This window comes from Camarhynchus parvulus, unplaced genomic scaffold (genome assembly GCF_901933205.1).
Source record: "Camarhynchus parvulus unplaced genomic scaffold, STF_HiC, whole genome shotgun sequence".
NCBI classification, from domain to species: Eukaryota; Metazoa; Chordata; class Aves; order Passeriformes; family Thraupidae; genus Camarhynchus; species Camarhynchus parvulus.
Genome location: NW_022148347.1, coordinates 36,659 through 61,880, shown reverse-complemented (window position 1 = coordinate 61,880; position 25,222 = coordinate 36,659). Strand labels below are relative to the sequence as shown.

The window sequence follows — 25,222 nt, the reverse complement described above, 5'->3', positions numbered from 1 at the left end:
GGAGGGGCTGGATTTGGGGCGGGGTTCGGGAGGTGGGGAGGGGGCCTTGGGAAGTGGGGAGGGGCCCCCCCCCTTTGGGCCTCCCCAGCAGAGCTCTTTGGGTGGGCGGTTCCAGGTCGCGCTCCCCACTCTGGGGCCATTTGGCGAGGGGCTCTGATGGCTCCCAAGGGGGGGGGTCTCACCCCTCCCCACGGGGGCTGTGGCGGGGGGTCACCCCCCATTACCCAACCTCTGGGGTTATTTGGGTGGGGGTCTCAGGTGGCCCCCCCAACGCTGGGGGTGCCTGGGGTCTTTGGGTGGGGGTCGGGTGGGCCCCCAACTTTGGGGGTCCCTGGGGGTCTTTGGGTGGGGGTCTCAGGTGGCTTCCCCCACTCTGGGGCCATTTGGGGAGGGGTCTCTGATGGCTCCCCCAGTTCGGGTGGGGGTCTCACCCCATTTCCCCCAATCCGGGGCTGTTTGGGGAGGGGTCTCACCCCATTTCTCACCTCTGGGGTTATTTGGGTGGGGGTCTCAGGTGGTTCCCCCCAACTCTGGGGGTCCCTGGGGTTATTTGGGTGGGGGTCTCAGGTGGCTCCCCCAACTCTGGGGGTCCCTGGGGTTATTTGGGTGGGGGTCTCACGCCTCCCCCCTCCCCAGGAGCAGCTCCTCAAGCAGCAGCAGTGGCAGCAGCAGCAGCAGCAGCACGGGCCCCCCCCGGCCCCGCCCCCGTCCGCAGCCCCCTCCCCATCGCTGGGGGCTCTGGGGGCGCCCCCGGCCCCCCCCGGGCCCCCCAAGCTCTTCGGGGCCCTGGGGAGACCCCCGGCCCTGCCCCAGCTCGGCTTCGACCCCCGCTGGGTGATGCTGCCGCCCCCCCCCTACGTGGACCCCCGGCTGCTGCCCCCCCCCCGCGCCCCCCACGTCGACTTCTACCCCCCCGGAGTGCACCCCTCGGGTGAGGGGGGGCGGGGGGTCCTGGGGGGGATTTGGGGGATTTTGAGGGGGATCTGGGGGTGTCTCTCTATTAGTGCGGGTGGTTTTGGGGGGGTTTTGTATTGTTGGGGTATTTTTGGGGGGGGGGTTGTATTATTGGGGTATTTTTGGGGGTTTTTCTATTATTGGGGTGTTTCTGGGGGGGGTCTCTGGATTATTGGGGGCATTTTTGGGGGGGTTCTCTCTGTTACCGGGGGTGTTTCTGGGGGGTTTCTCTGTTACCGGGGGTGTTTTTGGGGGGGGGTTTCTCTATTACTGGGGGTGTTTCTGGGGGGTCTCTAACCCGCCCCCCCCCCATTCCAGGCCTGCTGCCCCGGGAGCGCTCGGACAGCGGGGGAGGGGCGGGGGCTCCCCCTCAGAGCCTTTCGAGCGCCCCCCCCCCGCCGCCGCCCCTCCCCCCCCGAACCTGCGGGACCGCGGGACCCCCCCGGGGGACCCCTCCCCCCCCAAACCCTCCTGGGGGGCGAGGCCACGGGACCCCCGAGGGGCGCTGCGGGCCCTGCCCCCGGCCCTGACGCGACGGCGGCGAGGGGGCGACAAGGGGCTGCGGTGAGGGGGGGTGCAATTATGGGGGGGGGGCTGCAATTATGGGAGGGTTTGTGGGGAAATATGGGGGTTCTGGGGGTTCCGGGGGCTGTGGAGGAGATTGGGGGGTTTATGGGGGGGGAATAGGGGGGGTCTGGGGGTGTTTGGGGGGCTGTGGTGAGGGGGGGTCTGGGAGGGTCCATGGGAGGTTCCGGGGGGGGTTTGGGGGTCTCGCCCCCTCTCACTCCCCGGTGTTTTTCTCTTTGTTCCCCAGGAGTGAGACCCCCCCCGTTCGCCTGCAGGGACCCGGGCGGGCCCCCCTTACGGCTACGCCCCCCCCTTCGAGAACGGGGGGGGAGGGGCAGGGGGCGCCGCCCCCCTCCCCCGCTTCCCTCCACCCCCCTCCCGCCGCCGACGACCCCCCCCCAACAACGCCCCCTTCCCCCTCCCGGCCCTGGGCCCTGCCCCCCCCCCAGAGCGACGCGACCCCCCGGAGCCGCCCCCTCCCCCCGGCGCCGCCGCCCCCTTCCCCCGCCCAACCCCCCCCTCCTTCAAGGAGCCCCCCCCCACCAAAAAAGCGGCGCCCCCTCCCCACAAACCCCCCAAGGACGAGCTCGGGGGGGGAGGGGCGGCAGCGCTGGGGGGGCCCCCCAAGGAGGAGGGGGGAGGGGCGGGGAGGGGCCGCGCGCCGCCCCCCCCGCACAACCCCCGACCCCCACAAAGCCCCCCGGGGCGGGGGTGGGGGAGGGGCTCACCGAGACCCGCTGGGGACCCCGGCCCGGGGGGGGCGGGGGAGGGGGCGGCCCCCCCCGCCGCGCCCCTCCCCCCGCCTCCGAGGAAACCCCGCCCCCCCCTCGGCGGGCGGGGCCCATCAAGAAGCCCCTCCCCCAGAAAGAGGAGGGGGGGGCGCCCGAGGAACCCCCCAAGCCCCCCAAGGCCAAGCCCGGCCCCTCCCCCACGGCCCCCAAAGACCCCGGGGCGCCCCCGGGGGGGGCTGGAGGGGGAGGGGCCGGGGGGGCGTCCCCGTCCCGGCGCCGCTGCCGCGACCCCCCAATGGAGCGGGGGGGCCCTCAGAGGGGGGCGCGGCCGCGGGGGGGGCGCGGGGAGTTCTTCGCCCGGGGCCGGGGCTTCCGGGGCTCCTACGGGGGCGGGGCCGGGGGGCAGGGGGCGGCACCGGGGGCGGCACGGCCGGGGGTCCCGGAGGCCGCCCCCCCTCCTCGTCCCGCGAGTTCCGCGGCTTCCGCGGCCCCGCCGGAGGGGAGGGCGGTCAGCACCGAGGCCCCGCCCCCTCGGGCCCCGGCGCCCCCCCCCCCCCCCCGGCTCCGAGCCCCGCAGCGAGGGCTCCGACTACGAGGAGGACCCCCGCCCCCCCAGCGGCGCCTGCGCGGCTCCGGAGAGCTCCGACCCGGGCGGGGGAGGGGGGGGGGCGGCAGCCAGACCCCTCCCCTGCGGGACCCCTCCCCCACTCGCACCACCCCCCGGGGCTGCCCCCCGCGCCCCCCGCGGCGGCCGCGTTTTCACCCCCGGGGGTCCCGTCCCGGAGGGGCGCGGTGGGGGCGGGGCTGGCGGGGGAAGGAGCGTGGACCCCTCCCCCACCGCCCCAGGCCCAGCAGCCCCCCGCGGTTCCGGGGGGCGGGGCGGGCTCAGGCGCCCCCGGCGGCGGCGGCACGGGCGGGGGGCAGCAGCAGGACAAGCCCCCGGTTCCGCCGCCTGCACCGCCAGGACCCCCGGCCCCGCCCCCAGCGCCGCCCCTCCCCCTCCGCCGCCCCCGCCCCCTCGCGGCGCGGCCCCCCGTCCCCGAGCACAACTCGGACCAATGGGAAACGGCCTCGGAGAGCTCCGACCTGGGGGCGCGGGGCCCCCCCGGCCCGAGCGCGACCCCCCGCCCCGGCGGGCCCCCTGCAGGGGACCCCCCCCCCCCTCCCCAGAACGCCCCCCAGCCCCCGCCTGGCCAAGCGCAGCTTCTCCAGCCAGCGCCGCTCCGGGGGCGGGGCCTGCGGGGCCGCGGCCCACCCCCAAACTCCTCCCCCAGCAGCAGCACCACGGGGCCGGTGGGGGAGGGGGCGGCCGCAGCGGGGGGGGCCGCAGCGGGGGGCGAGGGGGCGACGGCAAGAGGGGGTGGCCCTCGCCCCGAAACCGCAGGTGAGCGAATTGGGGAGGGGGCGATGGGGGGTCTTGGGTGACTTTGGGGTGTTCTGGGAGGGGTTTGGAGAATTTGGGGAGGGGGGCTGGGTAGGGATGGGGGGAGAACTGGGGGCTTTGGGTCACTCTAGATTGAATCCGGGGTGGGGGTTCAGGGGGATTTTGGGGGTCTCTGGGAGGGGTTAAGGGAATTTGGGGAGGGGTCCGGGGCTCATTGGGGAGGGAATTGGGGGTCTTGAGTCCATTTAGAATTAATTCGGGGGGGTTTTGGGGGTCGCAGAGGCCGGGGGGGGCTCTGGGAGGGGCCTGGGAATTTTGGGGGGTTAAAATGGGGGGGTTCGGGGGGGGTTTTGGGGGTCCAGGGGTGCTCTGGGAGGGGCTGGGGCGTGCTGAGAATTTTGGGGATGTTTTGGGGTCTCTCTCACCGTTCCCCTCCCCCCCCTTTGCAGCCGTAACCCCGAGGAGCCCCCGGCCCCGCCCCCCGCCCCCCCCGGCTCGGGCGGGGCCCCCCCGGGGCTGGCGCTGCCCCCGCCCCCCCCCTCGGCCGTGTTCCGCCTGGACCGGGTGGTCCCGAGCGACCCCGGGGGGATCCGCAGGGCCCTGGCACAGCTGCGGCCCCCCCCCCACAAAGGGGGCACGGGGACCCCCCTCGGCACCGGGGCTGCCCCCCCCGCCAGGTACGGACCCCCAAAACCCCCCATAGGTACCGACCCCCCCTCCCCAAATTTCTCAGTGCCTCCTTTGTGCCCCCCTCCCCATTCCGTGTCCACCCCAGGCCCTTCATAGCGACACCCCCCCCTCCCTAGAGACCCCCACCCCAATAACCCCCTCCCTTTGTGCCCCCCCCATTAACCGCCCCCCCCTTTTCTCTCCGCAGCCCCCCCGGAGCCCCCCCTGGGCCCCCCCGGCGCCCCCCGGCCCGGCCCCACCCCCACCCTTGGGGGCTTCTTGGCCAAACGGCGCCAGAGACCCCAAAGCCAGGTGGGGGGGAGGGGCAGTGGGGAGAGGGGCGATGGTGGGGGGGAGGGGCGATGGTGGGGGGAGGGGCGATGGTGGGGGGGAGGGGCGATGGGGATGGGGGAGGGGCAATGGTGGTGGGGGGGCGATGGTTGGGGGGGGAGGGGCGATGGTGGGGGGTCGGGGGGGTCTGAGGGGTCTCCACCCCCCACTGACCCCCCCTGCCCCCCCCAGGACCCCCTGGGGTTCGGGGACCCCCAGCAGGACGGGGGGGAGACACAGGGGGGGCTGAGCCCCCCCCTCTGGAGCCAGCTGCCCACCAGTAAGGGACTGGGACAGACTGGGATGGACTGGGGGGGCACTGGGATGGACTGGGATAAACTGGGAGGGCACTGGGCAGGGGATGGGAGGGACTGGGATGGACTGGGAATGGGATTTGGGGGCACTGGGAGGGGACTGGGGGGACTGGGATGGACTGGGAATGGGATTTGGGGGGACTGGGAGGAATTGGGATGGACTGGGAATGGGATTTGGGGGGACTGGGAGGGGATTGGGGAGGACTGGAGGGGAACTGGGATAAACTGGGGAGGGATTGGCATGGACTGGGGGGCAGTGGGGGGTTACTGGGAGAGAACTGGGGGGTTATTGGGAGTTACTGGGATTATTGGGGGGACACTGGGTGTTACTGGGATGGACTGGAGGGCACTGCAGGTTATTGGGATAGGACTGGGGGGCACTGGGCGTTACTGGGATGGACTGGAGGGCACTGCAGGTTATTGGGATAGGACTGGGGGGCACTGGGTGTTACTGGTCCTTACTGGTCCTCACTGGTCGTTGCCCCCCCCAGGCGCCCCCCCCAAGCCGCTGCCCCCGGGGCAGCCCTGGCTGGAGCCCCTCCCCCCCTTCGAGGAGGCCGCCAGCGCCGAGGGGAGGGGGGGGCACGGGGGGGTCCCTGGGGGGTCCCTGGGGGTCTCTCCGGGGGTCTCTCCGGGGGTCTCCGTGTCTCTGACCCCCCGTGCCCCCCCCCAGGACAGCGGCGTGGAGCTCAGCGGTGACTCCGGCGCCTGCAGCCAGCGCAGCTCCCCCGACGGGGGGGGCGGGGCCCAGCCCCAGGGCCCCGCCCCCAGGACCCCCCAGGGCCCCGCCCCCCGGAGCCCCCCCGAGCCGCGGGGCCGCCTGCCCCTCCCCCGCCAGGACACCCAGGTACCCCAAAAACCCCGAAATCCATGGGGGGGAGGGGCCAGGTGTGTCCTGACCCTCCCCCACCTCATTTCCTGACCCTCTCCCCTTTCTGCCCCTCCCCCCTCACTTTTGCCCCTCCCCCCCAGGTTTTGGGGGCCCCCCCCGCGCCCCCCCCCGGCCCCATCGGCACCGAGCGCTCGCAGCGGGTCCGGAACGCCCCCCCCTGCCCCTCCCCCACCGCCAGCGAGGGCTGGGGGGGGCGGGACGGGGACCCCCCCCGGCCGCCCCTCCCCCCGCAGCAGCAACGGGAGCGCGGCCAGAAGGAGGCGCTGCCCCTCCCCCCGCCGGGGGGCGGGGACATCGGGGTACGGGGGGCGGGGCTTGGGGGGGCGGGGCAAAGTGGGCATGGGGGGGTAATGGGGCGAAGGGGATCAGGGTTGGGGTTGGGGGTTTGGGGTTGGAAATGGGGGTTTGGGGTCAAGGTTTGGGGCTCAGATTGGGGTCAGGATTGGGGTCAGGATCGGGTTCAAAGTTGGGGTTGGGAATGGCAGATTTGGGGTCAGGAGTGGGGCTGGGTTTGGGGTCAAGATTGGGAATTCGGGGCCCAGACTGGGGCCGGGATTGGGGTCGGGATGAGGCGCAACGTTGGGGTCGGGATTTGGGATTTGGGAGCTGGATTGGGGTTGGAAATGGGGTGAGGATTGAGATCGGGACTGGGGATTTGACGTCAGAAATGGGAGTTTGAGGTCAGAAATGGGAGGTTTGGGGTTTGGGGTTTGGGGTCGGGTTTGAGGTTTTGGGGTCAGGATTTGGGGTCTGGGCCCACCCCGGGGGTCTCTCACCCCGTTTCCCCCCCCAGCTCAGCGCTGCCCCCCGGGACTGGGAGCTGCTGCCGGGGGGGGGTCCCGAGCCCCCCCCCAACCCCCCCCGGATCCCCCCAGAGCCCAAAGGGGCCCCCAGGGACCCCCCCAGGGACCCCCCCGGGGCGCGGGGGCAGCGCCAGCCCCTCCCCCCCGAGGTGTGCTACGGGGGGGGCGGGGCCACCGGGCAGGTACGGGGTGGGGGGAGGGGCTGGGGGGATTTGGGGGTCCTGGGGGGGTTTGGGGGTGTTGGAGCCATTGGGGGAGTCTGGGGGGGCTTGGGGGGGTCGTGGGGGGGTTTGGGTGAGCCCAGGGAGGGTTTTGGGTCTGGGGGAGTTTGGGGGGTCCTGGGTGACCCCTATGGAAAGTTTGGGGGGTTCTGGGGGCTCCTGGGTGACCCCAGGTGTGTTTTGGGTCTGGGGGTCTCTGTGGGTCTGACCCAACCCCCCCTTGTGCCCCCCCAGGTGCCCCCCCCGGCCGTGGAGCCCCCCCCGGGCAGCGGCGGCAGCTTCAGGGCAGGGACGCCCTCGGTGACGCCGTTCAGGTACCGGGGGGGGCACACCTGGAATGGGGGGGGGGGTCACACCTGTGGCTCAGACCCCCCCTGACCCCTCCCCCCATTTCCCCCCCAGGCCGGTGCTGGTGGCGGGGGCGGGGCTGCCCCTCCCCCCCCTGAAGGGGCCCTTCGTGGATTTCCTGGGGGGGGGCCCCGAGCTGGCCAAGCTGGGGGGGGCGGGGGGGGTCCTGTACCCGCCCCCCCCCTTCCTGTACGGCCCCTTCTGCCCCGACCCCCCCCCCGTGCTGCAGGTGAGTGTGGGAGGGGCCCGAGGGGGCGGGGCCACAGAGGGAAATGGGCGGGGCTAACGCGGCCACGCCCCCATTCCCCCGCAGGTGCGGCAGGAGCTGACCCCGCCCTCGGAGTTCTACGGGCAGGGCCAGAGCAGCTTCCAGCAGGTGAGGGCGGGGCTAGAACACACCTGGGCGGGGCTAGAGCACACCTGGGCGGGGCTAGAACACACCTGGGCGGGGCTAGAACACACCTGGGCGGGGCTAGAACACACCTGGGCGGGGCTAGAACACACCTGGGTGGGGCTTGGACTCACCTGGGCGGGGCTTGGACTCACCTGGGTGGGGCTTGGACTCACCTGGGCGGGGCTTGGACTCACCTGGGCAGGGCTTGGACTCACCTGGGCTGACCCCGCCCTCCCCTGAGGCCAAGCCCCGCCCTCCCCTGGCTCTGGCCCCGCCCCCGACCCCCTTTTCTCTCTCTCCCCTCCCCCCCCAGATGCTGCTGCCGTTGGTGGAGCCCCCCCCGGTTCCGGCCCCTCCCCCTCCCCCCGTCGTCAACTTCGGGGCCCCCCCGGCGCCGCCCCTCCCCCTCCTGCCGCTGGGCCGCCTCCTGGCCCCGCCCACCCGGGCCTTCGCCCCGCCCCCTCCGCGCGGGCCCCGCCCCCCTGAGCCTGCCCCTCCCCCCGGGGCCCCTCCCCCGCCCTCATCATCCTCATCCTCCTCCGCCCCTCCCCCCCCTCCCCGCCGCCCCCCCGGCGCTTGGGGCCCCCCCCGGACCCCCCCCCAGTGACCCCTCCCCCACCCCTCCCGGTATTTATGCGGGTGGGGGAGGGGCCGCCGTTATCACCCCTCCCCCACCTTGGGTTAAAAACCACAAACTCGGAATTGACAAAAAAAGCACGAAATGAGCCCAAAAAAGGGAAATAAAGGCGGAGCAGCAGCAGCAGCCCGTGGTGGGCGTGGCCGGGGGCGGGGCCTGGTTTATTGATCGTTGATTGATTGATGATTATTGGGGTGGGGGAGGGGAGGGGTCGCGGGCGGGGTGGGGGAAGGGCTCCCCGAAGGCCCGGTGGGCGTTGGGGAAGCGGCCGGGGCTGAAATCGGGGTCGGCCAGGAGGCGGCGCTGCAGGTCGGCCTGGAGCTGGGGGGAGGGGAAAAACGGGGTGGGGGAGGGGCTGGGACACGCCCAAAGCCCCGCCCCCCGCAGCAGCTTCTGTGGGGGTGGGGCAGAGACCCCTCCCAGTCCTTTATGAGCCCCTCGTACCCTTCTCAAGCCCCCAGACCCAAATCCCCCAGCCCCATCTCCCCCAGCCCCATTTCTGAAGCCCCCAGACCCATCTTTAACCCCATAGCTGCTCTCTGTAGCCCTCCCGCAGCCCCCAGCCCCATTTCCCAGCCCCCAGCCCCACTTTACCCCTCACCTGCTGCCTGTACCCCTCCTGCAGCCCCCAGCCCCATTTCCCAGCCCCCAGCCCCATTTGAAGCCCCCAGCCCCATTTTACCCCCTCACCTGCTGCCTGTACCCCTCCTGAAGCCCCCAGCCCCATTTCTGAAGCCCCCAGCCCCACTTCACCCCCTCACCTGCTGCCTGTACCCCTCCTGCAGCCCCCAGCCCCATTTGAAGCCCCCAGCCCCACTTTACCCCTCACCTGCTGCCTGTACCCCTCCTGCAGCCCCCAGCCCCATTTGAAGCCCCCAGCCCCACTTTACCCCCTCACCTGCTGCCTGTACCCCTCCTGCAGCTCGCTCAGGTCCCTCCCCAGGCTCTCGGGGCTCCCCAGCCGCTCGGGCCCCGGCGGTTCGGGCGGCTCTGCCCACGGCCTCGGCCAGGGACAGCGCGGGCGGCTCCGCCTGCATCGTCTGGGGGCACACGGGGTCACACGGGGTCACACGGGGGTCAGAGTGGGGTCAGTGAGGGGTCAGTGGGGTCAGTGGGGTCAGTGTGCAGTGACCGTGTCCTGGCTTTGCACTCACTCAGGGTCACTCTGGGGTCACTGGTCAGTGGTCACTGCAGTCATTGCAGCCACTGAATGGTCTCCCTGGTCACTCAGGGGTTACACAGGGATACCCCACTGGTCAGTGGTCACTCACTGGTCACTCACTGGTCAGTTTGGTCACTCACTGGTCACTCACTGGTCACTCACTGGTCAGTTTGGTCACTCACTGGTCACTCAGTTGTCAGTTTGGTTACTCAGGGTCACTCTGGGGTCACTCACTGGTCAGTTTGGTCACTCACTGGTCACTCAGTGGTCACTCACTGGTCACTCAGTGGTTATTGTGGTCACTCAGTGGTCACTCAGTGGTCACTCGGGTCACTCACCTTGCGCCGCTTGGCCGGCATCCCGCTCAGGTAGGCGTCGCTCAGGGGCGGCTGCGGCTTCGCCTTGCGCTGGCGCTGGGCGTCCTCACGGATGATGGGAACCCACTCCTGGGGTCAGAGGTCAAACAGGGGTCATGGAAAGGTCATTGGGGGGGTCACAGGGGTCATGCAGGTGTCACACACCGGGGGTCACAGCCCAGGGTCACACAGGGCATCCTCACGGATGATGGGAACTCACTCCTGGGGTCATGGAGGGGTCACGGGGTCATACAGGGGTCACACAGGGGTCACATGGGGGTCAGTCCCGGCCCCTCCCCCACTCACCGGGGGCACGGCCGCCGCCCAGGCCTCGCTGTCGCTCTCGGGGGGGGGCAGGGCCTCCTCGGCTGTGGTGGCGGGGGGAGGAGAACCCGCCCCCTCCCTCGGAAACGGGGGGAGGGGCTGTGAGGGGGCGGGGCCTGGGCTGGAGACCCCGCCCCTTCTGTGGGATTGGGGACCCCGCCCCCTTTCCAGAGGAGGCCACGCCCCCTCCGAGAGAGGCCCCGCCCCCACTACCTGGGCGTCGTCCGGGGGTGGCTCCGCCTCCTGCACCTCCATTGGCTCCTCGGGCTGTGCCTGTGGGCGGGGTTAGAGGGACACCGGGGGATTTTGGGGAGGGGTCTCACCCACCTGCCGGGTTTGGGGGTTTTGGGGAGGGGTCTCACCCACCTGCCGGGTTTGGGGTTTTTGGGGAGGGGTCTCACTCACCTGCCGGGGCGGGGCCGGCTCCGGGGGCTCCCCCAGGTGCCGCACGTAGGGCAGCACCTGCTCGGGGGTCACGGGCATCTGCTCCAGCACGGCCTGGAGCCGCAGGCCCACCACGGCCGTGAGCCACCCAACCAGCGAGGGGGGGACATCGGCCGAGAGACGGCGCTGGGGGGAACAACGGGGGTCAGGGGGCACCCAGAGACCCCAAATACCCCCCCAGTGTGGGTCTGGGGCCCCAGGGACACCCCAGCTCCCTCCCGTTTGGGTCTGGGGTCCCACTCACGATGCGGTCGCTGATGAGCGCCCCCAGCGCCCCCCGCTCCCCCCGCAGGCAGTGCAGGTTCAGGGCCAGGCACTCGAACAGGCCCCGGTTGCAGAGCTCCAGGAGCCGCGGCCCGAAGGAGCCGTCTGGGGGGGAAGGGACATCAGAGACCCCCCAGAGACCCCCCAAAAACCCCAGAGACCCTCAAAGACCCCCCGGGACCACAGAGATCCCCAAGGACCCCCCAAGGGTATCAGGGACCCCCCCAAAGCCCCCAGACCCCACTCAGAACCCCACAAAGCCCCCAGAACCCACCCAGGACCCCCCAGATCCCCAGAAGCCCCTTAAACCCCCCCGGCAGCCCCCCAGGACCCCCCTCAAAAGCCTCCCGAGCAGCTCCAGGCACCACCCAGGACCTCTTATCTCCTCCAGGAGCCCCCGGCCCCTCAGAACCCCCCCGTGCCCCCCGTGCCCCCTCCCCAGTTCGTACCCTGGCAGCGCAGCACGTGCAGCGCGATGCGGTTGAACTGCTCGCGCAGGAACTCCACGTTGGTGCGCGTGATGTCCACGCCCTCGGCCACCCTGACCCCGGCCTGGGGGGTGGGGGCACATTGGGGAGGGGTCTCAAACCCCCCGGACCCCTTGGAGCCCCCTGAGCCTCCCCAGAGCCCCCAAACCCCCCCAAAAGCCCCCGGCCCCCACATTGGTGTGCGTGATGTCGATGCCTTCGGCCTGGGGGGGCCACAAATTGGGGAGGGGTCACAGAGACCCCCAGGACCCCCCCCAGAGCCCCCAGACCCCTCAGAGAGCCCCCAGATCCACCAGGATCCCCCCAGGACCCCCCAAATATCCCCAAGTCTCCCCTGACCCCACCAGAGCCCCCCAGGACCTCCCCAGGCCCTCAGAGCCCCCCCAAAGCCCACCAAGACCCCCCAAAACCCCCCAGAGTCCCCAAAAAACCCCCCCGGACCCCCCAGATCCCCCCAGAGCCCCCCAGGACCCCCCAGAGCCCCCCACTCACGAAGCTCTCGCGGATGAACCCCTCCAGCCCCATGATCAGGTTGTGCGTGGCTGCCTGGGGAGGGGGCACAGGGGGGGCTGGGTTAGGATTTGGGGGGTCTGGGGGGGCTCAGTTGGGGTTTGGGGGGTCCTGGGGGGGTCTGAGGGCTCCTGGGGGGTTCTTGGGGGTTTTTGGGGGGGCTTGGGAGGGTCTGGGGGGGTCTCAGGGGTTTTGGGAGGTCCCAGGGGGACTCAGGGGGCTCAGGGGCATTTTGGGGTGAAGCCGGGTGATTTCGGGGTGAATCCAGAGGATTTTGGGATGAATCTGGGAGGATTTTAGGGTGAATCCGGGGGTGATTTGGGGGTGAATCCGGGGGATTTTGGGGGTGAATCCCGGTGATTTGGGGTGAATCCGGGGGATTTCGGGTCTCTCACCCGCACGTTGGCCTCGGTGGGGTCGCGCCCCCCCAGGTAGCGCTGGCGGAAGCAGCGGCGCAGCAGCGGCTGCAGCCGGGCCAGGGGCTGGCAGCGCCCGTGCAGCAGCAGCACCACGTCCACCATGGACAGGTGCTGGCAGATCAGCGCCAGGAGAGCCCCGGAAAACCCTGGAAATGGGAAAAAATAATGGGCAAAAATGGGCAAAAATGGGGAAATGTGCACCACGGCAAATGAGAGCCAGGAGAGCCCCGAAAAACCCTGGAAATGGGAAAAAATGGGGGGGGAAAAAAAATTACAGAAAGGGACACAAAACCCTCACAAAAAGGGACCTGAAACGCACAGGAAAAAACCCAAACCCCAAAATCCACAAAAAGAAACCCGCAGCTCACAGAAAAGGACCCAAAACCCCAAAATCTGCAGAAAAAAACCCCAAAACCTCCAGGGCCTCGCGTTCTCTGGGGGTCCCCAATGACCCCAAATCCCCCATTAATCCCCCAATGACTCCCCAAATCCCCCCAGTCTCACCGTCAGGCCCCGGGGAGCCCTCGAGCAGCCCGGGGGTCCCCGAATCCCCCTCCCCAGCCCCCAAATCCCCCCAAATCCCCCCAGTCTCACCGTCAGGCCCCGGGGAGCCCTCGAGCAGCCCGGGGGTCCCGCTCAGGCGGCTCAGGAACGCCGCGATGCTCTCGGGGGGGCCGCTGGGGGGCGCCCCCAGGGGGCCCAGCATGGAGCTCAGCACCCCCTGCAGGACGCTGGTGAAGAACTCGGGGGGCAGCGGCTCCCCCGGCCCGGGGGCGGGGCCGCCCTCGGCGGGGGCGGGGCCTCCGGAGGAGGGGGCGGGGCCGCTCTCCGTGGGGGGAAGGGGAGGGGGCGGGGGAGGGGGGGAAGGGGGAAGGGCGGAGGTGGAGGTGGGGGAGGGGTCGGAGGAGGGAGGGGCTTCGGGGGTGGTGGGGGCGGGGCTGGGCTGGGCGGCCTGTGGGGAGGGAAGGGGGGTCAGGGGGCGTGGCTAGGCAGGCCACGCCCCCTCGAGCCACACCCATTTGAAGCTCCACCCCTTTGAAGTTCCCTTTTAAGCCCCACCCTTTTAAATCCCCACCCATTTTTAAGCCCCACCCATTTTAAACCCCACCTCTTAAGCCCGACCTATTCTAGGGCCCTTCTTTGAAACTCCGCCCATTGTAAGCCACACCCATTAGAGGCCCCGCCCATTTTAAGTCCCACCCCATTGAAGCTCCACCCTTTAAGCCCCGCCCATTTAAAGTCACACCCATTTGAGGCCCCGCCCGTTATAAGCCCCACCCCATTTAAGCTCCACCCTTTAAGCCCCGCCCATTTTGTCACGCCCAATTCAAGCCCCACCCCCATTTTACGTTCTCACCCCGTACAGAACAAGCTCCGCCCTCCCCACATTTGGCACCGCCCCCTCCCAAGCCCCACCCCCATTTAAGCACGCCCCAAGCCCCGCCCACCCCATGGCCCCACCCACCTGCAGCAGCTCGGCCACGCCCTCCAGCAGGGGGCTGTTCCCAGGCACGGCCACGCCCACCAGCGGCGCTGGCCCCGCCCCCAGCAGCCCCCCCAGCAGCCCCACCAGGGGGCGTGGCTGAGCCTCAGCCCCGCCCCCTGCGCTGGGCGCGGCCGACGGGGGCGGGGCGGGGGCGGAGCCATCGGGACCCCCCGGGGCTGCCCCTGGAGCGGGGGCGGGGCCGGGAGGAGTCGGGGGCGGGGCTTGGGCTGAGGAGGGGGCGGAGTTTGGGGTGGGGGGTGCGGGGGGGGCCGAGGAGCCGCCCTGGGCTGGGGGAGGGGAGAGAGGGGGAGGGGTCAGGGGGGCGTGGCCAGGCCTGAAATGCAAAACAGGCCACGCCCCCCCGGCCCCTCCCAGTATAAACCAGTGACCCCCCAGTCCCTCCCAAACCCCTCCCAGCGCTCCCAGTTTGTCCCAGTGCCCTCCAATCCCCTCCCAGTGCCCCCCAGTCCAAACCAGTGACCCCAAGTCCCCCATTAACCCTTTCCCAGCCCCCCCAGCCCCCCCAGCCCGGCTCACCCAGCACCAGCGGCTGCAGCAGCAGCTGTCCCACCAGCCCGCTGATCACCTGCGCCAGCGACGCCCCCCCAGGGGCCTGGGGGGGCACGGGGGGGTCAGGGGGGGGGGGGACCCCGAAACATCCGAACGGCCCCTCCCCCATCCCCCCCCCCACCAGGACCCCAAACCATCACCCCCACCCATCCCCCACTTCCCATCCCCCCCTCATTCCCTCATCCCTCCCCCATCCCCCCACAATCCCATCCCCCAGCCCCCCCCCACCCCCCCACAGCCCTTCCCCCACCCCCACCCCCCTCATCCCCTCCCCCATCTCCCCCCCAGGGACCCCAAACCAGCCCTCTCCCCCCACCCCCCAGAGCCCATCCCCCATTCCCCACCCCCCCCTCCTCCCCTCCCCCCATCCCCCCATATCTCCCCTCCCCTCCCCCCCGGACCCCAAGCCACGCCCCCGGTGCCCCTCCCCCACTCACGGCTCCGCCCCCGGCCTGGGGGGCCCCGGGGTGGGTGGGGCGCGGGGGAGGGGCCGAGGGCCGGGCGATGACCACGCGGGTGGGGGCCTGGAACCCCCCCACGGGCTGGCCTGGGGGCACACGGGGTCAGGGGTCAACGGTCAGCGAGGGTCAGGGGTCAGCGACGGTCAGGGATGGTCACGCATGGTCACTCAGTGGTCAGGGCTCAGTGGTCAGTGGTCACTCAGTGGTCAGTCAGGGGTCAGTGGTCAGTCAGGGGTCAGGGGTCACTCAGGGGTCAGTGGTCACTCAGTGGTCAGGGGTCAGTGGTCACTCGGGTCAGGGGTCACTCAGGGGTCACTCGGTCACTCGGGTCAGTGGTCACTCAGGGGTCAGGGGTCACAGTGGTCAGTGGTCACTCAGTGGTCACTCAGGGTCAGTGGTCACTCAGGGGTCACTCAGGGGTCAGTGGTCACTCAGGGGTCACTCAGGGGTCAGGGGTCAGTACCTGTGGCCGCAGAGGCTGCGCGGCCGCCATCGCCTGCTGTGTGATCTGATGGGCCACGGCCTGCAGGAACTCGGGGGGGAGGGGCGGCAGCTGCACCCCCACCCCACCTGCGGGGCGGGGAGGGGCACAGGGGTCAGGCCACGCCCACTGCCCCCAAACCCCGCCCACCCTGCAGGAACTCGGGGGGGAGGGGCGGCAGCTGCACCCCCACCCCACCTGCGGGGATGGGACACGCCCACTGAGACATGGACACACCCACTGAGCCGTGACCACGCCCACTGAGACATGGCCACGCCCACAGCCCCCCTGAACCCACAACAACCTTGAGATTCCCCCCAAATCCCCCCACAAAACCCCAAATTTCCCCTTCAATCCTCCCAAAATCCTCCCAAATCCCCCAGAATCTCCCCAAAATCGCCCCCAAAACCCCCAACCCCCCAAAACCGCCACAGAATCCTCCCTAAGCCCCCCAAATTCCCCCAAAATCCCCTCAGACCCCCAGCCCCCCACTCACCGATGCCCAGCCCGGGCCCGGGGGGTCCGGCCGAGCCCCCCGAGGGGGGGGAGCCCGAATCTGGGGGGGCACAGAGGGGGGAGGGGTCAGGGGGGGGTTTGGGGGGCAGGGAAGGGTTTGGGGGAGACCTGGGGGGGATTTGGGGGGGATTTGGGGACAGTTTTAGGGGTCCCAGGGCGGTTTTTGGGGGTCCAGGGGCACATTTTGGGGAGGTTGTTGGGGGTCCCAGAGCCGATTTGGGGGTCCCTTTTGGGTGGCACTTTTTGGGGCCCCTTTTGGGGATTTCAGAGCAGTTTTTGGGGCAGTTTTGGGGTCCCTTTGGGGGTCCCGGTGCCCATTTTTGGGGTCCCTTTGGGGGTTTTCGGGGACCCCGGGGCCCATTTCAGGGGTCCCTTTGGGGGTCCCGGTGCCCATTTTGGGGGTCCCTTTGGGGAGGTTTTCGGGGGTCCCGGTGCCCATTTCGGGGGTCCCTTTGGGGGTCCCGGTGCCCATTTTGGGGGTCCCTCTCGGGGGAGGTTTTGGGGGTCCCGGTGCCCATTTCGGGGGTCCCGGTGCCCATTTTGGGGTCCCTTTTGGGGAGGTTTTCGGGGGTCCCGGTGCCCATTTCGGGGGTCCCTTTGGGGGTCCCGGTGCCGATTTTGGGGTTCCTTTCGGGGTCCCGGTGCCCATTTCAGGGGTCCCTTTCAGGGGTCCCGGTGCCCATTTTGGGGGTCCCTCGGGGGAGGTTTTTGGGGGTCCCGGTGCCCATTTCGGGGTCCCGGTGCCCATTTGGGGGTCCCTTTGGGGGTCCCGGTGCCCATTCCGGGTCTCACCCTGGATGTTCATGTGCATCATCACCACGGGCTCCACGCTCTGGTGCGAGATCCGGATCACGCGGGGGGGCGGGGGCGGGGGGGGGGGCCGGCTCCGGGGGTCCCGGGGCTGGGGGGGGGGGGGGCGGGCGGGAGCTCAGCCGGGCCGGGGGGGGGGGGGGCGGGGCCTCCTCCCCCGCCCCCCCCATTCCCGGCCATCGTCACCGTGGTGCCCACGTTGATCTGGGGGGAGGGGCACGGGGGGGGGAGGGGGGGTCAGGGTTTGGGACCCCCCCCAAATCAGCGGGGTCTGGGACCCCCCCAAGCCCCCAATATAGGGTCCCCCCCCCTTTCTTTCAGGCTCCCCCCCCTTTATTTTGGGGTCCCCTCTCTCATTTTTGGGTCCCTTCTCCCCCATTTTGGGGTCCCCAGCCCCATTTGGGGTTCCCACCCCCCCTTATTTTGGGGTCCCGCCCATTTTGGGGTCCCGCCCATTTTGGGGTCCCGCCCATTTTGGGGTCCTTTCCCCTCATTTCACCATCATCCCCCCAAGGTTTTGGGGTCCCCCCTCCTCCCATTTTGGGTTCCCCTCCCCCCCCTCATTTTAAAGTTCCCCCTCCCCCATTTCCCTGCCCCCCTCCCCATTTGGGGTTCTCCCACCCCCATTTGAGGACCCCTCCCCCCAATTTTGGAGTCCCCCCATTTCAGGACCCCCCTCCCCATTTGGGGTTTCTCCCCCCCCAATTTTGGGGTCCCCCCCCCCATTTCCGGACCCCCCCCAATTTCGGGACCCCCCCCCCAGTTTTGGGGTCCCCCCCCCATTCCGGGGGTCTCTCCCCTCCCCCACCTGGATGGGGATGGTCGCCTGCTGCACCAGCATGGGGGGTCCGTAGTGGGGGAGGGGCCGGGCGAGCTGCAGGGGGCGGGGCGGGGCCCCCCCCAGGTTGCAGCGCAGCTCGGCCAAGGCCACGAGGGCGTTGCCAAGGAGACGCTGCCCCTCCCCCACCAGGGTCAGGACCCTCTGCGCCTCCTCGCGAGCCTCGGCCTGGGGGGGGGATGGGGACACCCGAAAGTCACCAAACTCACCCCAAAAATCGCCCCAAAAATCACCAAAAATTACCCCAAAAATCACCCCTAAAATCAACCCAAAAATCACCCCAAAAGTCACCAAACTCACCCCAAAAATCGCCAAAATCACCACAAAAATCGCCCCAAAAGTACCAAAGTTACACCAAAAATCGCCCCTAAAATCACCAAAATCGCCCCAAAAATCGCCCCTAAAATCACCAAAAATTACCCCAAAAATCGCCCCTAAAATCACCCCAAAAATCACCCCAAAAGTCACCAAACTCACCCCAAAAATCACCAAACTCACCCCAAAAATCGCCCCTAAAAGTACCAAAGTTACACCAAAAATCACCACTCACCCCAAAAATCGCCAAAATCACCACAAAAATCACCCCAAAAATCACCAAAAATTACTCCAAAAATCGCCCCTAAAATCACCAAACTCACCCCAAAAATCACCAAACTCACCCCAAAAATCGCCCCTAAAAGTATCAAAGTTACACCAAAAATCGCCCCTAAAATCACCAAAAATTACCCCAAAAATCACCCCTAAAATCAACCCAAAAATCACCAGAATTACCCCAAAAATCGCCCCAAAAATCACCCCAAAAATCACCAAAATCACCACAACAATCACCCTCATAATCAGCCCAAAATCACCCCAAAAATCACCAAAGTTACACTAAAAATCACCCCAAAATTACCCCAAAAATGGCCCCAAAAATCGCCTCAGAACGACCCCAAATCCGCCCTGAAGCCCCCCAGGACCCCCGAGACCCCTCCCCATATCGCGGCTGTAGCCACCTACCACAGCACATATCACGATATCGCGATAGCGCTGCCGATATAACCCCTCCCACCCCTCTCAGGACCCCAAAACCGCCCCAAATCTTCCCCCGGGACCCCCGAAGCCCCCCAGGACCCCCGGGACCCCAGACCCACGTCGTGGCCGTAGTCGGCGGTGGCGGCGCTGCCCAGGATGTCGCGATAGCGCTGCCGATATCACCCCAAAACCTCCCCAAAACCTCCCCCAAAACTCCCCCAAATCTTCCCCCAAAGACCCCAAACCCCCCAGGACCCCGGGACCCCCGAAGCCCCCAGACCCACGTCGTGGCCGTAGTCGGCGGTGGCGGCGCTGCCCAGGATGTCGCGATAGCGCTGCCGGAACGGCTCCAGCCGCAGCTCCAGGCGCCGCAGCTCCCCCAGGAGCTCCCCCAGCTCTGCCGGGCTGGGGGGGCTGGGGGGGGCGGTGAGACCCCCCATGGACCCCCCCAAAATAAACCCGGGACCCCCCAAAACCCCCCCAGGACCCCCAAATCCACCGGGACCCCCCCAAAATCCCCCAAATTCCCCCAAACCCCCTGCCCCAGGACCCCCCGAGCCCCCTCCCCAAACCCCCAAAAATGCCCCCAAAACCCCCCCAGGACCCCAAAACTCCCCGAGACCCCCAAACCCATTCAAACCCCCCCAAGCCCCCCCCCCCAAAACCCCCCCAGGACCCCTCAGCTCCCCCCCCCCCAAATTCACCTGAGCCCCTCCCCAAATCCCTTCCAAACGCCCCAAAATCCCCCCGAGCCCCCTCCCCAAATCCTCGGGACCCCCCAAACTCCCCCAAATCCCCCCAGGACCCCCAAATTCCCCTCCAAACCCCCCAGGACCCCCAGATCCCCCCGAGCCCCCTCCCCCCAAATCCTTGGGACCCCCAAACTCTCCCAAATCCCCCCAAGACCCCCTGGGCCCCCTCCAAACCCCCCCAGGAGCCCCCAGGACCCCCAAATTCCCCCTTTAAACCCCCCCGAGCCCCCTCCCCAAGCCCTCGGGACCCCTCCCCACCCTCACCTGGCGTCGGGGCCGGGGCCTCGGGTTCCGGGGGGCCCGGGGCTTGGGCGCGCGCGCCTCCATCGGCTCCTCGGGGGGGTTTGGGGGGGGCCCGGGGGGCTCCGGGGGGGGCGGCTCGGCCTGGCCGGGGGGGGAGCGAGACCCCCCCCCATTGCCCTGGGGGGCAAAAAGGGAGGTGGGGGCAAATCGGGGGCACTGGGGGCAAATCGGGGGGTTTGGGGGACAAATCGGGGGCACTGGGGGGCAAATCGGGGGCACTGGGGGCAAATCGGGGGCACTGGGGGCAAATCGGGGGGTTTGGGGGGCAAATCGGGGGCGTTGGGGGGAATTTTGGGGCATTTTGGGGGGAATTTTGTGGGGGTCTGGGGGAGAATTTGGGGGGGATTTTGTTGGATTTTATGGGGGGGTTTTTGGGGGGATTTGAGAGGGAATTTTGGGGGAATTTTGTGGGATTTTAAGGGGGTATTTTTGGGGTATTTTTGAGGCATTTTTGGAGGTATTTTTGGGGTTTTTGGGGCAGAATTTTGGGGGATTTTAGAAGGGTTTTTGGGGGGATTTTGGGGTTTTTTGGGGCGGAATTTTGGGGGAGTTTTGTAGAATTTTAAGGGGGTATTTTTAGGGTTTTTTGGGGGGGGAATTTTGGGGGATTCTAGGGGTGCATTTTTGGGGTATTTTTGGGGTTTTTTGGGGGGGAATTTTGGGGGATTTTAGGGCAGTATTTTTGGGGTATTTTCGGGGTTTTTTGGGGGTTTTTCTCACTTCCAGCTGCGCCAGCATCCCCTGGACATTTTTGGGGGGTTTTTGAGAGGATTTTGGGGTATTTGGGGGAATTTTGGGGGAATTTTGTGAGATTTTAGGGGGTATTTTTGGGGTATTTTTGGGGTTTTTGGGGGCGGAATTTTGTGGGATTTTAGCGGCATTTTTGGGGTTTTTTGGGGCGGAATTTTGGGGGATTTTAGGGGGTATTTTTGGGGTTTTTTTTTGGTTTTTGGGGGGGAATTTCGGGGAAATCTTGCGGGATTTTAGGGGTGCATTTTTGGGGTATTTTCGGGGTTTTTTTGGGTTTTTCTCACTTCCAGCTGTGCCAGCACCCCCTGGGAGGATTTTTGGGGTTTTTTTGGGGGGGAATTTTGGGGTTTTGGGGGGGAATTTTGTAGGATTCTAGGGGGGTATGTTTGGAGGAATTTTGTGGGAATTTTGTGGGATTTTAGGGCAGTAGTTTTGGGGCGATTTTGGGGTTTTTCTCACCTCCAGCTGCGCCAGCACCCCCTGGACATTTTTGGGAGGTTTTTCGAGGGGATTTTGGGGCGGAATTTTGGGGGAATTTTGTAGAATTTTGTGGGACTTTAGGGGGGTATTTTTGTGGGATTTTGGGGTGTTTTGGGAGGGCATTTCAGAGAAATTTTCTGGGATTCTAAGGGTGCATTTTTGGGCTATTTTTGGGGTGTTTTTGGGGCAGAATTTTGGGGGATTTTAGGGCACTATTTTTGGGGTATTTTCGGGGTTTTTCTCACTTCCAGCTGCACCAGCATCCCCTGGACATTTTTGGGGCGTTTTTTGAGAGGATTTTGGGGTTTTTGGGGCAGAATTTTGGGGGAATTTTGTGAGATTTTAGGGATGCATTTTTGGGGTATTTGGGGGGGAATTTTGTGGGATTTTAGGGGGGTATTTTTGGGGGTTTTTGGGGGAGAATTTTGGGGGATTTTAGCGGCATTTTTTTGGGTATTTTTGGGGTGTTTTGGGGCAAAATTTTGGGGGATTTCAGGGGGGTATTTTTGGGGGTTTTTTTTGGTTTTTGGGGGGGAATTTTGGGGGATTTTAGGGGGGTATTTTTGGGGGGTTTTTTTGGTTTTTGGGGGGGAATTTTGGGGGATTTCAGGGGGGTATTTTTGGGGGTTTTTTTTGGTTTTTGGGGGGGAATTCTGTGGGATTTTAGGGCAGTATTTTTGGGGTATTTTGGGGTTTTTTTGGGTTTTTCTCACTTCCAGCTGCGCCAGCATCCCCTGGACATTTTTGGGGCGTTTTTTTGAGAGGATTTTGGGGTTTTGGGGCAGAATTTTGGGGGAATTTTGTAGAATTTTAAGAAGGTATTTTTGGGGTATTTGGGGGGAAATTTGTGGGAATTTTGTGAGATTTTAGGGGGATATTTTTGTGGGATTTTGGGGTGTTTTGGGAGGGGATTTCGGGGAAATCTTGCGGGATTTTAGGGGTGCATTTTTGGGGTATTTTCGGGGTTTTTTTGGGGTTTTTCTCACTTCCAGCTGCGCCAGCACCCCCTGGATGGATTTTTGGGGTTTTTTGGGGGGAATTTTGGGTTTTTCGGGGGGAATTTTGTGGGATTTTGGGGGTGCATTTTTGTGGGATTTTGGGGGTTTTGGGGAGTGAATTTTGTGGGAATTTGATGGGATTTTAGGGGTGCATTTTGGGGTTTTTTTGGGTTTTTTGGGGGGGGGGCTTTGTGGTATTTCAAGGGTGCATTTTTGGGGTATTTTCAGTTTATTTTGGGGTTTTTTGGGAGAGAATTTTGTGGGATTTAAGGGGTGCATTTTTGGGGTATTTCTGCGGTTTTTGGGGGGAATTTTGGAGGATTTTAGGGGTTTTTTTGGGGCGGAATTTTGGGGGATTTTAGGGGAATTTTTGGGTTTTTTGGGGGGAATTTTGTGGGATTTTGGGGGTGCATTTTTGTGGGATTTTGGGGGTTTTTGGGAGGGAATTTTGTGGGAATTTTGTGGGATTTTAGGGGTGCATTTTTGGGGTATTTTGGGGTTTTTTGGGGGGGATTTTGTGGGAATTTTGTGAGATTTTAAGAGTGCACTTTTGGGGTATTTTCAGTTTATTTGGGGTTTTTCTCTCACCTCCAGCTGCGCCACCACCCCCTGGATGGATTTTTGGGGTTTTTTGGGGGGGAATTTTGCTTTTTTTGGGGGGAATTCTGTGGGATTTTAGGGGTGCATTTTTGGGGTATTTCTGGGGTTTTTGGGGTGGAATTTTGGGGGATTTTAGGGGGGTATTTTTGGGATATTTTCGGGGTTTTTTGGGGGGGGGTTTGTGGGATTTTAGGGGTGCATTTTTGTGGGATTTTGGGGTTTTTTGGGGGGGATTTTTGTGGGATTTCAGGGGTGCATTTTTGGGGTACTTTCAGTCCATTTTGGGGTTTCTCTCTCACCTCCAGCTGCGCCAGCACCCCCTGGATGTCCCTGAGCAGGTGCTGAGCCACCAGGAGCCGCAGTCGGGGTTCACTCTGGGGGGGGGGGCACCAGAGGGGTCACCCCGCGCCCCCCCCCCCCCCTGGGACCCCCAAATCGGGGAGGGGGCGGGGCCAGGACCCCCCCAAACGCCCCCAGCCCCACCTGGGCGGGGCCCTGGTCCATGTTGATGTGAACGTCCACAGAGGAGCCGTCGATCTGGGGGGGGAATTAATTAATTAATTAATTGACTAATTAATGACCCCCCCCAAAAAAACCAGAGCCCCCCCCCTCCAGCCTCGTAATCAGCGATCTGCCAAAAGTGCCCCCCCAAAAATTAGTGACCCCCCAAATTAATGACCCCCCAAATTAATGACCCCCCAAATTAATGAACCCCCCCAAAAACTGACACCCCCCAATCCCCGACCCCTAAAACTCCCCCCAAATTGCCCTCCCAGCCCCATTTTCCCCATTTTCCCCATTTTTTCCCCCATTTTCCCCCCTTACCGGCAGGTTGAAGGTCCCATGACCCCCCCAGCCCCATTTTCCCCATTTTTCCCATTTTCCCCATTTTTCACCCCGTTTCTCACCGGCAGGTTGAAGGTCCCCCCAGCCCCATTTTCCCCATTTTTTGCCCCATTTTCCCCCATTACCGGCAGGTTGAAGGTCCCATGACCCCCCATGACCCCCCCAGCCCCATTTTCCCCATTTTTCACCCCGTTTCTCACCGGCAGGTTGAAGGTCCCCACCATGACGTAGCTGCTGCTGTTGCCGTTCCTGTCGGGGCCCCCCCCCCTCGGGCCGCCCCCCACCCCGTTCTGGGGGTGGTGGGGGGGAGGGGAGGAGGTGCCCAGCCCCCCCCCCGAGCCCGAGGGCCCCCCCGAGCCCGGGGACTGCGCCTGGGGGGGGGCGCGCTCCACCAGGTGGATCACCTTGCCCCCCACATCTGCAATGGGGGAAATGGGGGTCAGACCCCCCCAAAATAACCCCGAGACCCCCCCAAAACCCCCCCCAAAATAACCCCGAGACCCCCAAAACCCCCCGGGCTCCACCAGGTGGATCACCTTGCCCCCCACATCTGCAATGGGGGAAATGGGGGGAAAATGGCTGTCAGACCCCCCCCAAAATAACCCCAAACCCCCCCCCAAAATAGCTCTGAGACCCCAAACCCCCCCAGGATCACCCCCAGCCCCCCAAAACTGCCCCGCTCCCCCCCCCAGGCCCCCAAATCTCCCACTGCCACCCCGATTCCCATTCCCTTTATTCCCATTTATTCCCGGTTTTATTCCCGGTTTTATTCCCGGTTTTATTCCCATTTTTCTCCCCGTTTATTCCCAGCTTTATTCCCGGTCCTTTCCTGGTTATTTCCCCGTTAATCCCCATTTTTTTTCCCTGTTAATTCCTGGTTTTTCCCCAGTTTTTCCCCGGTTTTTTCCCGTTAATTCCCGGTTATTTTTCCCGTTTTTTCCCAGTTTTTCCCTCACTGTAATCGCGCAGTTTCCGCTCGTCCCGCAGCACCCGGCCCTGGTCGCTCAGCCGCTGTTTCCCGTTCCCATCCCCGTTTATCCCCGGTTTTTTCCCCGTTTTTTCCCCATTAATTCCCGTTTTTTTCCCCAATTTTTCCCTGTTTTTTCCCCATTAATTCCTGTTTTTTTCCCCAGTTTTTCCCCAGTTATTTTTCCCGTTTTTCCCGTTGTTTCCCTCACTATAATCCCACAGTTTCTGTTCCTCCTGCAGGACCCGGCCCTGGTAGATCAGCCGCTGTTTCTCACTCCCATTCATCCCCATTTATTCCCAGTTTTTTCCCCAGTTTTTCCCCGAATTTTTCCCCATTAATTCCCATTTTTTCCCGGTTATTTTCCCCGTTTTCCCCGTTATTTCCCCGCGGTTTCCCTCACTGTAATCGCGCAGTTTCCGCTCGTCCTGCAGCACTCTCCCCTGGTAGATCAGCCGCTGTTTCTCGGCCGCGATGCTCACGGCGCCCGCGATTCGCTGCTTGAACTCCCGCACCGAGATCTGACCGGGGAGGCGACACCGGAACCGGGGGGTCAAACCGGAACCGGGGGTCACACTGGGGGGGTCTCACTGGTACCGGGGGTCACACTGGAACCGAGGGGGTCAAACCGGTACCGGGGGTAATGGACCGGGACCTCACACGGAGGGTGACACCGGTACCGGGGGGGTCAAACCGGAACCGGGGGGGGTAAACCGGAACCGGGGGGATCACACTGGGGGTCACACCGGTACCGGGGGGTTGAAACCGGTACTGGGCAGGGGAAATCACACCGGTACCGGGCGGGTGTCGCACCGGTACCGGCACTGTCGCACCGGTACCGGGACCAAGACGGTCACACCGGGACCTCCCCCGCCGCCCTCACCTCCGGTTCCACCTCGAAGCTCCGCGTCTGCGAGTCCAGCGTCTTCACCAGCACCTGCAGCGCCTCGGGCCGCTCCTCCGCCATGGCGGCGCCGCCGGGCCCGCGCAGGCCGCGCGCAGGGGAACCGGCTGCCCTGAGGGGGGTCCCGTTACACCGGGGCCGTTCCCCCCCGAGCCCCCCCCCCGGGACCCCCCGGGTTCCCCTCCCCCACCTCGGTATCGGCGGCTCCGACGCGGCCGCGGCGGCTCCGGCCCAG

General features: G+C 65.9%; 2 protein-coding genes across 2 annotated transcripts in view; one reads left to right on the top strand and one right to left on the bottom strand.

Moving 5' to 3' along the window:
- The window catches only part of LOC115916584 (protein PRRC2A-like), a 15,579-nt gene extending 7,160 nt beyond the window's left edge, over window positions 1-8,419 (top strand). The window contains 15 exon segments of the mRNA XM_030970312.1: window positions 658-931; window positions 1,273-1,465; window positions 4,086-4,244; window positions 4,276-4,313; window positions 4,514-4,617; window positions 4,828-4,915; window positions 5,441-5,520; window positions 5,623-5,796; window positions 5,922-6,140; window positions 6,635-6,793; window positions 7,100-7,179; window positions 7,268-7,442; window positions 7,527-7,589; window positions 7,921-8,072; window positions 8,344-8,419. Coding sequence (XP_030826172.1) covers window positions 658-931; window positions 1,273-1,465; window positions 4,086-4,244; window positions 4,276-4,313; window positions 4,514-4,617; window positions 4,828-4,915; window positions 5,441-5,520; window positions 5,623-5,796; window positions 5,922-6,140; window positions 6,635-6,793; window positions 7,100-7,179; window positions 7,268-7,442; window positions 7,527-7,589; window positions 7,921-8,072; window positions 8,344-8,419 — 2,034 coding nt within the window.
- BAG6 (BCL2 associated athanogene 6) lies at window positions 8,328-25,222 on the bottom strand. The gene is given in 28 exon segments (XM_030970311.1): window positions 8,328-8,565; window positions 9,143-9,205; window positions 9,207-9,284; window positions 9,745-9,852; window positions 10,069-10,168; window positions 10,301-10,359; window positions 10,492-10,656; window positions 10,775-10,899; window positions 11,244-11,346; window positions 11,775-11,828; window positions 12,188-12,357; window positions 12,806-13,163; window positions 13,677-13,984; window positions 14,235-14,310; window positions 14,705-14,814; window positions 15,192-15,298; window positions 15,706-15,765; window positions 16,502-16,586; window positions 16,589-16,739; window positions 17,344-17,541; window positions 18,672-18,806; window positions 19,404-19,559; window positions 22,570-22,644; window positions 22,754-22,807; window positions 23,317-23,534; window positions 24,487-24,604; window positions 24,967-25,099; window positions 25,178-25,222. Coding segments are annotated over 27 exon segments (3,453 nt in total). The 5' UTR covers window positions 25,051-25,099; window positions 25,178-25,222; the 3' UTR covers window positions 8,328-8,430.